Consider the following 18179-nt stretch of genomic DNA (forward strand, 5'->3'; position numbering starts at 1 on the left):
TACCTTCTGGGGCCCTTATATGACATTTAACATTTCACTAAGCTTACATACAGGATAACACACTAGAAAGTTCCATATAGACAGCAACTATTTGGCTGTGAATTTATTTTGGGGGGAATAATTTCTAAAATATATTTTAATCTGAATATATTTAAATGATTGATGTCAAGTAGACGGTAACAGCATTTTACTTCTTAATGTTTCTCATAGATATAATCCATAGACCTACACATAAAATAATGACACAGTTGGTTCACATATTTTTAGTGATATTAAATAATGTCAGTGTTGCTATGAAAGAATATAACTGCAAATCATGCAATTCATTTATTTAAATGAATTCAAATATACAATCACCCCACCCCACTCCACCCACATCACCAAACACTTACAAAACTAACATGAACATTTTAAAATTCATGTTAGGATTTGTGTCTGTAATTGCTAAAATGGTCCTATAAACCTGACATTTTAATACTTAGGTTTTTCAGAGGAAACTGATAAAGCTTCCTGAAGTGTGATATTATCCATAGGATATGCATTGGAACCTTGTTCAATCATTGCAATTGAGCATGGGAAGAGCACTGCAAAGCACATGCAGACAATTATAGCTCATCACTCTTCTTTGGCATGCAAGAACCCACAGAGTTAAACTACCAGGGTTTAAGCAGTCAGCTTTACACTTGCATGATCCAGCAAAGAGAGATCAATATATTATTAGGCCCATTAAAACAAATATATTTTGGTAAACCTTTGATTTATCAGAATGTTTGGCAAGTATTTATATACTTTGTCCCCAAAAAGCAAGAAAACTATTATTTATGTCCTATTAGAATAAATGACAAACAAAAAAAGATTTAAGTCTACATGAAGAAAAGGTCAGAGTTAGACCATGTTATTCACAAATATGAAGTGAATTGTAGGGGAAATCCTTCTTCTTCAAAGAAAATCACATTGCAACAACACTTTCCTTCTATTATCACCTATCATATATGTGGTAATGTCTATGTTTACTTGCAAACATTATAAAACCCATAAGATATATAAAATTAGATACAAACATTTATGAAAACATTTTTTCTAAACCACAGACGGTGTTATCAGGACATTGCCATGACAATGACATTGTCTAATCAGTATGTTTTATTAAGGGCTGTTGGTCATTTTAAAATGCCTTTTGTTTCTGCATTTCTATTGGATAGGGAGCTAACACGCTGGAGAATCTGGGCCAATTTTGCAATCATTTGGCAAAGAAACTGTTATTTGGCAAAGGTCTCATTGAAATGTCATAGTCCCTTTGGCAAAAAGAAATGAAAATACACAGTGACTTATGAAAAGCCTGCTCTTGGGTACTGAATAAAATAAGAACAAATTAGTATTTCAGCTGTTGCTAAGTTTCCTGTCTGAAGCAGACAGCTATATTCATTAACAGCATATTGAGATGAGAAGAAAATATAAGAAATATTAAAATCACAAATATGCCATTTGTTGGCTCCTCATATCTCCTTATTTTTTCTAGACCCAAAAATTATTTTTACTGCAACTCTGTGCATATGAAAAGATGTAGATAAAAACAAACAAAAGCAGAACGGTCCACCAACTGTCTTGCATGAGGTAAGTGGGCCTCATAGATCTGAAGTTAGGGTTACATTATCAGGAGTTATCAGCAGCTACATTCTCAACTTCCATCCTTCATGTTCTGTTGTATGCACTCATTGCAGTCAAGTGGTCATAATAAATGAGATTCCTGCCCTTAGTGTTGAAGACAGATCATATAAGTTATGGTAATACAAGTTCAGTGTATATTACCTACCAAAATGTATATACATATGATAATTGTATATCAAGGTAGACTAATGGAAATAACGTACATGTATGGTTAAAACAATGTTGGTACCATCTGCAATGGTTAACCATTTGACCAACTGATGCATCTCTAAATGATCTGGCAATTTGGCTAAAAGTAGTAGCCAATTAACCAATCCCTAACAGATGAAAAATTTCCTATTTTTTCATACCCTGAGTATTCAACCATGCATCTAGGTTGTCTATAGAACCAGTCCTTCTCCGGGGTTAAGAATAGATCGTGATGACCTCTCTACCGCCACCTCTAACAAGCAAGACCTGGTCCAAGCCCTCCATTAAAACTTCTAAAAATTCCATATCTATGAGAAGCCTGTCAAGGAGCAAATAGTCACAATGCACACATATCTTCATTGATTTCATATTTTGACCACCACATTACAAAAATGCAATTCAGTATTTTGAGAATGCAGTGAAGTTCACCTCTGTAATGATTTATATAAATTATCAAGGATTCAAAGAAATCTTTACACACCTAGCTGACTGACATATGTACACTGGCCCTAAATATAATACATTTTAAGGGAATAATGACAGATCCTAATAGCTGCAGTAGGTTGTCAAGTTCTATGTAATAATGATTAACTTTGAACATGGTGATTCTTCTCATGGATACAACATATTTCACTACTATACCTCAGCCATAGCTGCATGACAGCAAGAATTTTTCAGGTCATCAAGACCTCTTAAGACAGCAGTGTCACACGTGTCCTTTTGAACTTTAAAAGGATACAGTTCTCATCACCATCCTTGTTTTTAGGTGGCCCAGGCATATTCAGCAAGACGAGATGAGCCCCCTGGGATTTGTTGACCACAGCTTCATTCAATTTGACTGCAGTGTGCATTCTTCTCACATTGGACTGGTTTCTGTGAAGATTTCCATAAAATATAGTATGATTTAAATGAAAATTGAAATTCAAGTGTTATAATTTTGTACTTTCTTTTGTATTTTACTTTTGTACTATATAATGAAGGCCTCCACCCTGCCTTTTACAATGGGGCCCCAGAATTCTGGGCTACACCACTGCTACCCCTGACGTTCACAATAGTAGGCTTTGTTATATACTTCTTCACTGGAAAAACTAAGAATTTGGTATGTTGTGCTTTTGCCTAACCTTGTAACATACTGTGACACAAATCAACAGACACCAACATAAGAAGGCTTTTGTGCATTTACAAAAATATTAGCATCCATTGTAGTGTAGTTACTCTATCTTCACATCATACATCTTGCCATAAACATAGATAGACTGGACAAAATGAAATCCAACTTACAGATTCTCCCACTCGCTATAAAAGGAGGAAGCAAACAAAAATAAACCCATTATTCAATTAAATTACTCAATTAAACAAATCAATAAGTAAATAAATCTGCATGTGGTAATAATAAATCTGCAAATTCTTTTGTCAATTAACAGAGCTGCAATACATTAGATATATAACAGTATTTAACTGTTAAATGGTTGAAAATGACAAAAGACTCAATAATCAGCTTTTCTCTGTCCGTCTGCATGGTACTCACGGCTTCATACTGAAGAGGTCTTTTACACCTGCGCTAGCCTCACGTAGACGGTTCCTCTCTGTGGCCAACTTGTCTTTAGTCCAAGTCATGTGCACTTGGTCAGAGGCAGGGCTATTCCTTTCACGGTGGCGGGCAGGTGTCTTGGTGCCTCTTTGATGAAACACATGACCCTGGAGGAATATGAACAATACTGTTTATTATGTATAGCCATAACTCCCATCTTCACATGCTGCAGCAGCCAATTCTCAACCAATGGTGACAACACCCACAAGAGGGCCTCAGTGAGCTGCCATGAGACCTAAATCACAAGTAGAATTTGACTGCAAGATTCAGCAATGGCCAATGTTGCTTCCAATACTCCTTCTTGGTCAGTGCCATTATAAAAAAAAATAATAATTAAGGGACTGGCATACTAGATTGTTATCAAGCTTTTACTCTATTAGCATGTATATAGACTACTAGAACATTTGCTTCTTCAATGCAAATAACTTTGAGCAATAAAAACATTTTATACTTTGATCCTCCCTAACACTAAAATACATGAAAACTGATACCTCTTGCTCCAGGGCCTCTATGCTAGGTACATGCAAACTATTGGAAGAAGGGTCCTTCGTTGGGGTCTTTCTCTTAATGGAGCTCCTGGACTCATCAGTAATGCTTTGAATCTGCAAGACAACCACAAAACATAACTCAACAATGATGAATAAAGGGGCAGCCTCATCAGCTAACAGCTTTGACCTCTACAACATGTTTCGTATTGAGATATGGCTAAGGCAACAGACATGATCTTCATACTCTTAAATTCTCCCCTAATATGAGCTCAAATTATCATACATTTATGAGGATATACTTTGGATATTTCTATAAAGGTTTATATTCCATGTATCCTTCCTTCTTACGGCACATGGGAGCACATTTATATCTGACAAAAGATTCTAAGTAACATAGTACAAACTCCTACAAATATTATACTTTTTGAATATGGTTTATTGTGTGACAGACAAGCCAGATTTCCTTATGAATGCTTTAATCACATTTTCTAAATGTTATGTTTCATCAGTCATGCTATGATGTTTGATATATGCACTTATTCTCTTATGTAATAAAACCATAGTTTTGGCTACTATTGATAGCTTGTGAAATTCTGAGCCTCTTGGATTGTTGATCAGTTATAATGGGCAATTGTACAGAGAGGAGCACATAGGTGTAGAAGATTATGCATCACCCAGCCGATTTTGATAATTCATTTCATCTGACCCAAAAATCTTTGGAAGGACTTTGTACGGAACCTGAGCTATTCCACTCAGGATGCTCTTTAAGGGACATTTATTACCTCCCTTTCCCTCTCTGTTCTGGACAACTGCATCTGCTTCAACAACAGACAGCGCTGCTCCATCACCAGGGTCTTCTCATAGGTGAAGGCTGAGATATCACGCTCATGCTAAACACATCAAACAGTGTAAAGTGTGAAAGAAGGTCACAAAATGAATTCACCTTTCGGCATCTCGCATACCACATGTAACTTCTATATATATACCAAGGATTTTTGTTTTAAACCCAAAATGTCTCTGACAAATACCATTAACTGTAACACAATCAAGTCAATAATCTTAACAGGTCCCAGAGAGAGCACTAGTGCAAGTTAGGCAGATACGGTGTTTCTTAGATTGGTGAAATGACACTTCTCAGTGTCATTTAAAGTCTTCTTCTAAGGAGAAGGCAGCAGAGTCCTACCATCTCCACCACTTCCACTTCAGCGTCCAAGCGTAGCTGGTACAGGAATACCTGCAGGTCATTCTTCATCTGAATGCTGTTATCATCCAGATGAGCCACAGTGAAAATACGCATCTTACACTTTTTCCAGACCTAAATGAAGCAGCAAAACAAGTTCCTGATTCTTTGACAGCCAACAACAACAACTTCTATGTCAAGCTTTCATATAGTACTTTTGGTGCTTCTTAAGCACAAAAATTAGGGAAAAAAACACTATTGAATAAAACACATAAAATAGGTAACAACAACAACAACAACAATCTAACCAAACAAGTAAATATTCCAAATGTAAAATGTTCCACAAATTAAGGGCATTGTAAGCCATCATGTCTGTCATCATTCCTCAGATACCCACCTTGTGCTGGCGGAGTAAGAAGGGCAGCAGCATGAGCAGGCCTCCATCATGAACAATCCACCAGACATCAATGGTGCCCTCAGCCAATCGCTCTGCATTGCTTGGAAAATGGTCTATGTTCTTTGCCACAAGCAGGGCCTGATGTGCAGCTGTGGTTTCTCTCACTGTCTCTGTGGGTGGAAAAATATTTTTCAGCTGTTAGTTTTGCAGTTTGTGTGTTCTGGGAGGACAACCATAATCTGACAGTTACAAAACAGGCAAGTCTAAATTCCAATCAAAGGTACACTGTGTTAGTGTTGCCTCAGTATAAGCAGAGATCAGTCTCTAAGGAAAAAAAGACAAACAACACTTCATACACATATAATAAACTTCAACAATGCTCTTAATCAATAATCTTCCATGAAAGCCTTTAATCTTTCAGTATATTCCTCCAACCCAATTACCTCACCGATTGCTACCAGAGGCTGATCAGAGAGACTTGAACAAACCTATGAAGTTCTTCCAGGTGAGGGTGTCCTCAGCTTGCCTCCAGTTATTGGGCCAAGCTATCAGGACGGTGTTGTGCTTCATGCCACCCAGGCCAGCTGACTGGATCAGATTAGAGAAGCCATCTCTCAGGTTAGAGCACACAACGACATGACAGAAGCCCTTTGTTTTTTCTACAGCCATAGATGTCTTCATGCTCTGTAAAAGAGAGAGCATTAACAGTCAACCATTTTTATATTCAAACTATTTCTGAAATCACTGAGCAGGAAGCAGGGCTTCATGAATATAATTGCTTCCTTTACTGTATTAGCACTATCTGTAAACTAAAACATTGTAATGATGTTTCAGTGAACTTCCAGTTCTTGCTGTTCTTGAATTTCAGGTTTCAACTTGATGCATAGGTTTAAAGTCCCACATCTGATCCAGCTCTCAAGCTAATCATCAAGTCCTTCGACAGTTGGAAGAGGTGTGATTGAGCATGGAAACCTGTGAGGTGCAGAGTTTGCAAACTCCACCTTCTAACAACTATTCAAGATCACATAGCCAAGCTGTCGATCAAGCTCAGTCATCCAGCAGAGTCCAATGTGCGGCAGAAAGTTACTTGCTTCATGTGCTTGACTTCTCTCTCATTTACCCTTTCAGCACGCTTTGCCTCAGTACCCCGCAGCATATAGGTCCCCTGCAGCACGGAACAGATGATGGTCAGGCCTTTCCCAGCCTTCAGTTGCGATGTGAAAGATAGCAGCCGGGGGTGCTTCACTGCCAAGTCAGAGTCTAGACTCAAGAGCACAAGCAGCTGGGGCCTGGAAGACATACATGCAAGAGCAGTAGTAAATCTGACACGGTAAGCCTGTGTCTACTGAAACACTAAGTCAAAGTGGATTTCAAAATGGTAAACTGGCACTATTCGCATTCAAACAAATCCAGGACATCCTTACCATTGTTTGAAAATTCCCCAGGACTCCTACTGTACATACCTCCAGTTCTTGGTGTGGGGTGGTGCTTCTTCTAGCTTGAGGAGAGCATAGCGTGCAGCGTTTAGGGACAGGCCTCTGATTCCATCACCCCATTCCTTCTCTGCCCTGTAGGTTCAGAAACACTCCGTCATAATTAACAGGAAGGGAAGCATCACTGAAGTCACCTAGCCAAGCTGTGTTTTAACTTGCCTTCTTGTTTCTCTCTATAGCATGAAAGCAGGACATGACTGAGGGGATAGTAACTCACCCCCTGTATTCAATGTACTTGTATATGCATCCAGCAATCACCACTGCAATCAGTGCATGATACCAGGATGAAACAAACATAAGAGCGAGACAAAGGCTCATTCCCAGGAAGGAAAGACTCCTGTTGGACGAAGAGGCAAATGCATTACTTCATGGCTTGTAGTTTGCATCTAAATTAGTCATGAAGGGAAACAAACCAAGGCATATAATATTACTGTAGTTGTGGATCTCAAGTTGGCGACTCAAGCCATTAGTATTCATGAAATTGCTTCATTCATACAACTGGATGCTTACAGCTATGAATATGGCATCAAACATGGCAAATGCAATATGAATGGCATCAAAAAATGTCAACTGCTCTTGCCCATGCAGTCATGTACTTTAACATTCCTTTTAGATGATATTTACAGCACCCGACTAAAGTTGGTCTGACATGGCCATAAATGTTTTACAAATTACATAATTCAAGTCACATATTTGATTATAGCTTTAAATTAATCGCTAAACAAAGACAATCTACTTACATGCTGATTTGTTAGTTACTGTAGTGCTAACTGAATAGTCTGCTGTTTAAAGAATATTTTTAGTGGTTTCAACAGTTTAAAAATGCATTTGCTTTGGTTTAAAAGAAATGAATACACATCACTAAAGTGACCTCAGTAGATTACATGATTTAATTTACATTTTGACATTAATTGCTCTTGGTTAACATACCAGTGGTAGAACTTAAACCTTGGTCTCCAGTTTGGAGTGCCCAGTAGAGTTTGGATAGCACAGGCCAAGTTGACAAACAAGTAACACATCAAGAAAAACCTGTTTTAAGGAAATCATGAGAGAGATCTATGAGAAATCTATGAGTTCTCTGCTGACACAATACAAATTGGGCCAATCATTATATGGTAATAACTACACTGAGCAGAGATTCTATTAGACAACTAAAGAACTGTGCATTAGATTTTAGATTATTACATTTACTGTCATATCATCACAGACAATACTGAGTGCTCTGCCATGATATAAGCAATGCACCAAGGAAACAGTAACGTTTCTACACGCATCTCGTGTGTGTGTGTGTGTGTGTGTGTGTGTGTGTGTGTGTGTGTGTGTGTGTGTCTACTTGTAGGGGCAAAATGTTAAAGGGAAGGCTGCTTACATTGAAAGGATGGGTGCAACAGCATCTATAGAGGCAATTAGAACTCCAATCTCACAGATTACTGCAGTCAGAAGTAAAGCCCAGGTAGGCTCACCATTGAATTTACTGTGACCAAACACCTACAAAAGACACAGTGACATGCACATGTAACATTTTCTTTTGTCATCCATCATTTTAACAAAGCAGTGTCAAGCACATAACAGAACACTATCAGGAACAGCCACTAAACCATTCACATACATCCCAAGATTTACAGCAAGCCAATGTTAAAATGTGTCATTTAGGCTGATAAATGATAGTGTTGATCACCTGTAGGAATGGCACAATTCCATCATGTGCAATGGCTTGCAGCAGCCGGGGAGCACCAGTGAGGCTTTGTAAGCCTGCCCCACAACAAGAAAAGAAAGAGCCTATCACAATTATCCACGGTGAGGGCCATGCCAGAATGCCCAACACAGGAATCCGGTTCACAGAGTACCCAAACCTGTTTACACATCATATATGACATGGATTAAAAATATTGAATTAAAGTATTGAAGTTTTCTAACTAATGAACTGTTATGGTACGATCATGATCATTTCCCACCAAAGTAACACCTACTTGTCTCGTAGTAACACGCCCTCAATACAAGCACCAAACAGCACCACAAAGGACATATCTAATTGAAACAATTAAGGTATTGATCTGTTAAACATCACAGAAAGGCATGAGATATAGATTTTTCTGCCATTAGTTATATACTGCACTCTGGAAAAGTGAAATAACCTCAGGATCATTCATTTCCCTTTCCCCTTCCTTGTGCAAGTGAATTATTTTATTCTGCAGCAGAAGGATACAGGTGATTGAAGTGGTAATAATGGCAAGAATAGTGCCAGTGGGGATAGATCTCTGAGGATCTCTCAGATCTCCAGAACGGTTTGATCCTGCCATGATCCCTGCAAGAACACAATAAGTATGACTCCACATTCTTTTGGCGCTTTTCTTTTTTATCTGCTCATGTCATTTTTCAGCAAGATGCACAGAATATCATTCTATTGGATTTACTTTGTTAAACTGTAGATATGGGGTCATAATATTAGTGCATTATATTTTTAACATCTTATTACACGTGATTTCATCTAATATATTCAATAGTTCCTTTTTTGTGTGTATAAAATAACACAAGTGGTAGAAGCGACAGAGATACAGAGTCTGCATGTGAATTGTTTAGTTTGTTGGTTGCCCTCATCTTAAGGATTTTTGACAAAACCTTAAAGCCATTACAAGGCAAAGGCTCTCTTCTCTCACCTGTCACTGAGGGGAAGAAGATGCCCACCATCAGGGTGAAGTAGGTAGTGATGTCGTTTAAGACATAGGGCCTGTTGACATTAGAATAATCCTGCAATGCTTCTGACTGCTGTCTCATCTCAACCAGCGACCCAAAGGGACCATAATTTCCCCACAGATTATCTAGCAGATAGGCATAATCATGATCATTCAACTGGACTGGTCATAATTTATTATTGATCGTAGTGTAATCTGAGCCCTCACGTGAGATGACTCCACTAAGCAGGCCTGGGATTCCCTTCATCTCAGTCACGTTGTTCTGAATAAAGTACTCATCACATGTTGCATTGAGGAAAGGCCCATCACAGAACAGCTCCCTCAGCTTGGTTGGGTAGGTTATATTGTCAATGACTTCTGTCTTTACACACTTAAAGTTTTGATTTCCTAGGAGGCGGTCACCCAGCATACAGATCCTGATAAACAGTAAGAGCTCATTTAAAAAAAAAAAGAAGAAAAAAACAAAAAAAACAAACAAAAAAACCCCACAACAACCACCACCACCACCAAAATATACAATTGGGAAACAATTAACTAGTCACAGTAATGCAACGATCCTGCAAAGAGCAGTGATAACGTGACTCAAAATGTATTATTCATTTTAAACAGCGATAAACAATCCTTGTTATTGGATTATACAATATTTCCCCACTTAATAACATGAAGTAAATCATTACTTCATTCATTTTTTTTAATTCATGAGTAGTCCAAACACTCATTTCAACACATTATACTGTTACTGGCACTAATAGTACAGAAAGATGAGTATATGAGTAAGTGGTTTTAAAGGCTGAAGTACAATATTACACACATGTCGTTGTTTAGTGAACTGTGAAATCCTGGCCTCTCTCAGCACATCAGAGAGGCTCATGCCATTATTCTTGGCATCACCATGTACTAGATATGCGAGGAGCCTGACTTTCAATTACTGTCTTTCACAATATTTGCATGGATATTGAACAAACATTTATAAACCTACAGCATTTAATGGTTTGAAATGTGGTCTTTTCAAACTGTTCCTTTTAGTTCATCATATCAAACATTTAATTAAAAGATAAATGTTTCAATAGCATAAATTTACTTCTCTGGTCTTAGCCATCAGATATGGTATTAGAATAGACTTATATTTTAGTCTTTTGAGCTGCAATCTTCTTAGAACTTCACCTGGTTTGCGTTTGAAGGTTCTAAAAGAGTTCAAGTAAAGTCATGTGTGTATGTGGCTTACTCACTGGACATCTGGAGGCTGGATAGCTGTTCTGATGACTCCAGCATAGATGGCCATTATGGACAGAATTACACAGGAAAGGAAGACCAGGGCCAGTTTATTCACATACTTCACCCCAACGAACACCACCAGGACCATGGAAGCCAAGCAGCAGGTCCCATACAATCGCATATTATGCTCCCGTGTCTCAAACACCTCTGCATTCGGCATTATGTACATCTGAACAACACAGAACAGACATAACAGGCTGCATGTTTAGTGGGACTCTAAAGGTATGCCCATACACCCGTACTCTCAACCAATGTCATTCAATGTGTGTGTGAGTTAAAATGATCTGTTTTGCCCATCTAAGAATCTTGCTGACTTAATAGAATGATGTTTCAGAGATCAGCAAGAAATACAAATCCTGGTAATAGTAGATGCACATAGTTTATTGGGGTTTTGTTTTTGTTTGTCTCTTGCTTCCCATCTGCTGCAAATGTGTTGAATAGTTGAATAGATTTTTTTTTATTAACAGTTAGCTAGCAGCACCTTTCACGACAGCTAACCATGAACTCAAAGTTACTTTAAAAAAAACAAAAACAAAACAAAACACTGCTTTACCTTCCATAATTGTTACAAATGCAGTCAAAGGAAACTGAAAACTTGGTGATTGATTGCAAAACTTGTGACAGATTCAAAAGAGACCTGTCTGCTTAATGTCAAGCCAATGTGTCTAACAGCTTTTTATGCAGCTGCAGTAATTTAGTCTGGGTCTGCAAAAGGAAATTAAGCAAATTATTAAATATACAGTTAGATACCAATACAGACCCAGTCAGCAAAATCCTTATTGGGATTAAATGACAATACACAACATTGTGAAATCAGTATCTGATAATATCTCAAATTGAGACAGTAGATTTATTTATTTTGGGACAAATGCAATATTATAATTATCTTATCAAGATCATTCAATATCTAAAGCATACCCACCAGGAAAATCTCTATGGTACCCAGTATATACAATGATCCAGCAAAGGTTGTACCCAGGTAGAAGCATAACCCAACAGCTCCTCCAAACTCTGGACCCAGTGCCCTGGAGATCATGTAATATGAGCCACCAGCTGAAAATAGAAATAAGAAATATTTTCAATCTGTTGATTAAAGTAAATGCACATTTGCCTGACTTACATGTGCACTCACATACGTTCTCAAACAAATTTTAAAATATGAACAGTATATCAGTAGTAAGTTGAATATATGATGTCTGACATACCTGGTACCATACCATTAGTTGCAATGGCACTCATAGATATTGCGGTCAGTAAAGTCTGTAAAGAAAGCATGGATTAGATTCTTCTCGTAACTGAAAGGATTTGCTGAACATCGTCTCTGTGTCCCAAAACCTGCACAATGATGGAACGTAAACAATAAAACAATATTTTAAAGACCCATAAAGATGTGAACATGCTTTTATAGCTACATAAATAATGCAATGGAAGCAACAGAAACAATGGAACTTCAGGATATGAAGCAATGGAACTTGCTATATGCGATATGAGGTAGCATAAGGATGCTCACACAAGCACAGCACATAAAGACCATGGCAAAGGAACCCATGATGCCAGCTGTGCCCACGATCCAAGTGAGACGCAGGAACAAAATCACGCCCAGGATACTCTGCACACAGGGGAGGTAGACCCCTATAAATGTGCCCATCTGAGGACCCTGGCAACACACACAGAGAAAAGGAACTGAGCATCTGATCAAAATAAAGAAATTTCATGCAGCTGACCAATATGAATATATACAGAGGATCTAGACAGAAACAATTTGGACATTTGGTAGTTTTGGCACTTTGGTTTGGTTTTTGGTGTTGTTTCAGCATGTTGTCCAAGACCCCATCAAATTACAAAGAATCTAAATGGATTGATAAAGCATTGAGGCCTGCACAACTCAACATCCTCTAAAGTTTTGAGGAGGGTGTTTATTTTAAAAATAACTTTACAATTATGTCTAGGATAGGTTTTTGAGCTTCAAACTACCTAGTGGCTTCAAACTAACCTTGACCGTAACCCTCTTAATCCCATCCTCACTCTCAGCTTCCTCGTGGTCAGCAACACCCTGAGTCAGGTTGGTGTAATTGGCCAGTTTGTTAAGAAGGGATGACACCATTGGAGTGCTGTCCATTTCTTCCTGTGTAAAGAGGAAAACAAATATGCTAAGTAGTTAATGAGAAAGGCTTTTAAATGAAACATATTGAGCACTGGGCCAAAAAACCCGCATTTGTACAGTCACTAAAAAAAGATAAATCACAATGAACATAAAAGCATAATCTGACATTTCCTGACCCATGAAAACATTGTCCTATGACAGATATAGATACATGCACAGACAGAAACAGATCAATTACAGACAGAAAGATATATAGATATTTATTTATTTAAATGTTTGATTGCAAGCACATGCAAAGTTTTGTTCACTCCCAGCCATAAAAACTGCATTCAGCTTGTCTAATTAGAAACATGTTCTGTGCATTGCATTCTGTGAAAAGAAAGTGAATTTTGTGCATCAATTTCACTTTACACAGTAACATTTGGCCATGGCATAGATGAGTGTAAGGAATGCTTAGAAAGACTGAGGGCTATATCATGTTTGCGCATGCACTGCAGAGAGATTGTTATTCCAGTGCCATCTCTATCATTCAGGCATTTCTGACTGGGTGTTGGCAACGCTTTCACTTTACATAAAGGGCAGGACATTCACTTTATTAACTTGTAAAGTTATAGAATATTAAGTATTTAACTCAAACAGTCTGAAGTAAAAATGCAACACTGAATTCTGAAAATAATTGCAAACATTGTGAAACAGCATAAGTATGAGCTGTACCTCAAAGAGGGCCATGTTCTTCCTATCACTGCTCCAGTCACGGTCACTGATGAAGGGACTGTCTTCCCCACGTGTTTCATCACCTGTTACAACATGCATGTATTTTGACATTGACCTTTTTGAGTTTGTATTTTATGACTCAACCTTTAGCTACTGCAATTGTTCTCATCACAGCAGGAAAACAAATGTCATCACAACTTGCATTAAAAAAAAGCAATTCTAGGAGTCTTTATATGAGGCAGTTCCTTTCATTCTGATGATGGAAAGACCTGCATGCCCAGAAGGCTCCATTGCTCATGTTACATCATGTGTCCATTGTCAGTTTAAGCAACAAAGTATGGAGGTCAAGCTGAACTATAATTCAGTGCAACATTTTTTCTTGTCACTTTCTCCCCAAACAGTATTAAAAACACAGTGGTTTTAAAAATATATTTGAAGGAAAAATTTCTGGCTAGTGAATTATATGGTATTGTACTCTATGGCAAGCAGAGTGGTCTTATCACAAAATAGGTAAACATCATATTTTCCCCCAAACCAAAATGTTAAAATAAATTTAAAAACATGATCAAAAAAGATTTTTCCCCATGGTCTGACATCATGCAACAGTTCTATGACTCTACTGCACAGCTATTTAAAAAAATTAAAATAAAATTTAATAAAAAGCAACCTTCCAAAGCTGAAGTGGTCTCTGGTCAATGCACAGTCCCACCTTCGTCATGAAGCCTTTCTGTCAATATTTCAAATATTTTCATTTCTGTGGCTCTAATTTGCTATGAAGATTACCTCTCATACCAGTATAGCCCCAGTGAGCCTCAACAAGGCTACCATGAGCCCAAACATCAGCAACTTTGATGTGACACTCATTGCACAAATCGATTAATACTTAAATCGTTGGTATAAAAACACTTCATATTGTAAAATCTATTTGGTGCACAATTTTGGAAGTAAGCAAGAAACAGAAGTATGCCAATGTTGGTTTATAACTAAGAACTCAAAATGCAATGCACAGTATCAACATTCAAACACAGACCTGCAGTCATAAAAAGCACAGCAAAAAATGTTCTTGTTGGTCAAAGAATCAATGGTGCACCAAAAAACTGAGTGAAACTCACCTAAACCGTTCAAAATGGTGCCTCCACCATTATTCAAAGCAAAAAGCAAAGGAGAAATGGGCTACACATTTCTTACAATACTGTGATGGCTTTGACTGCTGCCACAGACTTCTCTGAACCTCTCTGTTCAGACATGACGTGCTGGGTAGGAAAAGACACAAACAAACTGTCTGTGCTTCACTCCATCACCCGATGGGTTTGCCCATGGCAATTGGAGACAGCGCGACCTGTTCCACAACATGCTGCAGTCCACAGGACATTAACCTTCCTCTCAGCCTCTGTGCGGATTATTGGTTGTGCACCCACCTCTTACTCTCCAGGACTGTACTGCACTCTATGATTAACTCTTAATATGGATCCTGCTATTATCGTACTCTCAGTTTCTTGCATTTTCTGCAATTTTCAGCTCTCGCCTCTCTGTGTGCTCCCTGCCTTTCAATACATTATGCTACAGAATCACTCAGACAGCATTAGTACATTAATACACAATAAATTAGTCCTGTCCTCTGGTTCCAACCAATGCAAAGGTGGAGCAGGAACAAGAGAGGGCTGTAACACCAACTACATCACCACAGGTACATAACTCAGGTTGTATACCTTTATGACAGTCCTGGAATCATTTCTTGCAACTAGTTTTCAGCAGCCTAGGAATTGGGATCCTGAGTTACAGAATGGCAGAAGTTGATTTGATTTTAATGCTATCCTCACAATGCAGTCATTGTAGTGAATAAACTAGATCTACACATACTGGACGTTCTATAGCTAGCTGGTTGTATAGCTAGCGATTTTGGGGTTTTTTTAAAAAAAAAGGAATACATGGAATAACTTCAAAAAGATAAATCTAAAGTAATGTGATCATTTGGGGATGAGATATATGTTTATGTTTTAGATTTATTGTAGTTAGATCCTCTATTTTCCATGAGTATAAATACAAGGGAAAAGTAAAAGCAAAAAATATTTTTGAACCAGTCCAAAAAAATGGTTTAAGTATTTGTCTCATCATTAATTAAAAAGTATTGACAATCCTCATTCTTTGCATAATCTTTATTTGAAACACTCTGTCAGATCATTGCTGCTACTACATGCGTTACAGGTAGTGTTCATTGAATGTTGTCACTACATTTCCACTCTTTTGTTACTAGAAGATGACGGTACAGTGAAGAAATGGTCTGCCAGCGTATTTGGTTGTTAAGTACTTCAGTGAGTGGTTAATTTTGCTTTTATTAATACTTGCATATAAATTAAATCATTTTGGAAACTTGGACAAGTAAAAACATTAAGGTGTGTTGCCTGGTTATTACAGAAATTTCTCATTTCTGGAACTGCTTGCTGAAAACCACCCTCATTCACTGAGTTGGTGATAGGCCTACAGTAAGTGTGTGCTGTGACAGGTCAACTGTTTGTTGAAAGCCATTCAGGAAAATTTAACCTTTTTGGATTGGTCAGTGGAATCATATTTGTCTTAAACAAGAACAATAGATGAATTGAGGATCAAGCTGTTCTTACGCATGATAAATAAAAGGACCCATTCCAAACTCTACTGTCAAAACAAATGCTATTTCCACATGTCATTATGATTCCATAGGTAAGCCTCTAGCATTAAAATGTTAAATTGATGACTGGGAGTTCAGGAGAGCATAACTGTCCCTGCTTTCTGAATGGAAAGGAAAGCCTAGTTCATCACTTCCTGGCAATCAGAGGCAAGCTATCCAGTTGTGGGAGCCTGGCAGGTGAGCAACTAGTGATATGTCTTAAGATGCTGGGTGAATGGCAGCATGAAAAGAGCCAGTGGATGATTTCAGGTTTCTCAAAGGAAGTACGTTAGCCCTCACCCTCCGGAGTTAATTGCCATTTTGCAATACAGTAGACACAGCTATTCGGTTGAAACGGGCAATGACTAAAAGGTAGAGCCTGTGTGGGGTTGGGTAAACAGATTTAAGTTTAAAAAAAAAAAAAAAAAAAAGTACACGCAGCATATGAAAAATATTCCAACTTACTATTCATTCACATTTTAGAAGGCCTGGAAAAAAATAAAGAAAAGATGACCACAAATGAGCTGCAAATGAAAGAATTGCAGAGAGGGGAGTAGCAGATCGTAAGGAATAACGACAACTGCTGCAAAAACGTATTATTTACATAGATTTTTGTTTTTCAAAAATAACCTCAAAACCACACACAAACCTATTTCGGACAATTTACTGACATGTTTGATGCAAGAACATTTCTGAAACTAATTCGACTTTCCTTCAAAATTAAAATTTTCCTTAAATCACATACACAAGCAAGCCATCAAGAAGGCAGCCTGTTATCACACACTTGTGGCATAAACACAGAACACTACTCTCCCGATTCAACAACAGCCAGGAGGCTTTTTCGTATCCCAAAGAGAAGTACAGCGACAAACTGCAGTTGTTTTGCTGCTGACAAAGTAATATGCAGCAAGATTGTCACAGGTGATCATCGGAGCACAAATGTTTCTCACTGCTGTATCTTGCTACAGCGAAGAGAATGAGTTGTGTACTACGCAGTTTAAAATTTATGAAATAAAAATAGGTCTAATGAATATAAACATCTGGAACCTGATTACCTTCCTTAGCCCGAGACATGGCTGTGGTATATTTTCAACCAAACTCATGAGAAGATAGATAATATGGGGAAACGGGAAAGAAAATGGGAGAGAGACGTTCGGTAACCAGCTAGGTAGCAGCTAATTTCACATTTGTGTGATAACGTTTCAAAAGTAGACTTTGCTTTCTAAAACATGAAAACGAAAACAGAGAGGCAAAAATACTGACGTAGACGGGAGTGACTAACACGAGGGGAACTCTTCCGTGCTCAGTGCCAAGACGTGCCTGCGCCAGTTCTCAGTCAACTGGATAAGAATGTTTTTAGAATAATGCTTACCCGAGTAAGGTCCGGGCAAACCGCTGGACTTATTATCCTCCGCTGAGATTCTACCATCATAATCTGGACTGGATGTACCGTCCTCCACTGGCACCACCGTGAAGTTAGTGGGCATTGTCTTTCACATGCGTTATGCCAGTGAGACGGCTCGTTTCCTTGTGTATTCCTCGTTCACTCAATTACTCACTCGCCCTCCCTTCCGTCCAGTATCTCACATGAACAGACGCATGTATATACACACCCTCTCCCAGGCCTTCTTACAAAAGTTTTGTGTTCTGTCCCTCGCTCCGTAAGTGCGTCTGATTAGGCGCCGGGACCCGCGTGATCTCTACTAACAAATAACGAGCATCGCCAGACCACTTCCTCGTCTA

General features: G+C 38.2%; 1 protein-coding gene across 1 annotated transcript; it reads right to left on the reverse strand.

The window, feature by feature from the left end:
* Positions 1–518: 518 nt before the first annotated feature.
* LOC113574707 (solute carrier family 12 member 7-like) lies at positions 519–18179 on the reverse strand. The gene is made up of 26 exons (XM_027005809.2): positions 17809–18179; positions 13793–13875; positions 12968–13099; positions 12485–12631; positions 12180–12234; positions 11897–12027; positions 10929–11143; positions 9907–10115; positions 9664–9825; positions 9213–9311; positions 8977–9034; positions 8685–8859; positions 8376–8494; positions 7937–8035; positions 7224–7343; positions 6977–7081; positions 6634–6802; positions 6002–6197; positions 5514–5683; positions 5120–5251; positions 4719–4826; positions 3940–4050; positions 3386–3555; positions 3139–3153; positions 2597–2730; positions 519–2165 (listed from the first exon to the last, which is right to left on the reverse strand). Exons 1-26 carry the CDS (start codon positions 17921–17923, stop codon positions 2074–2076), a joined length of 3321 nt encoding a protein of 1106 aa, XP_026861610.1. The 5' UTR covers positions 17924–18179; the 3' UTR covers positions 519–2073.

Source organism: Electrophorus electricus, chromosome 15, assembly GCF_013358815.1.
Source record: "Electrophorus electricus isolate fEleEle1 chromosome 15, fEleEle1.pri, whole genome shotgun sequence".
NCBI lineage: Eukaryota > Metazoa > Chordata > Actinopteri > Gymnotiformes > Gymnotidae > Electrophorus > Electrophorus electricus.

Bases quoted from the DNA above. Each gene is read 5' to 3' on its own strand.
- LOC113574707 (XM_027005809.2), bottom strand. From the start codon at position 17,923: ATGCCCACTAACTTCACGGTGGTGCCAGTGGAGGACGGTACATCCAGT. The intron at 11,144-11,896 runs GTGGGTATGCTT...TGTGTTGTTCAG, and splicing joins GTACCATAGAGATTTTCCTG to ATGTACATAATGCCGAATGC. The intron at 6,803-6,976 runs GTATGTACAGTA...TATGTCTTCCAG, and splicing joins CCCCACACCAAGAACTGGAG to GCCCCAGCTGCTTGTGCTCT.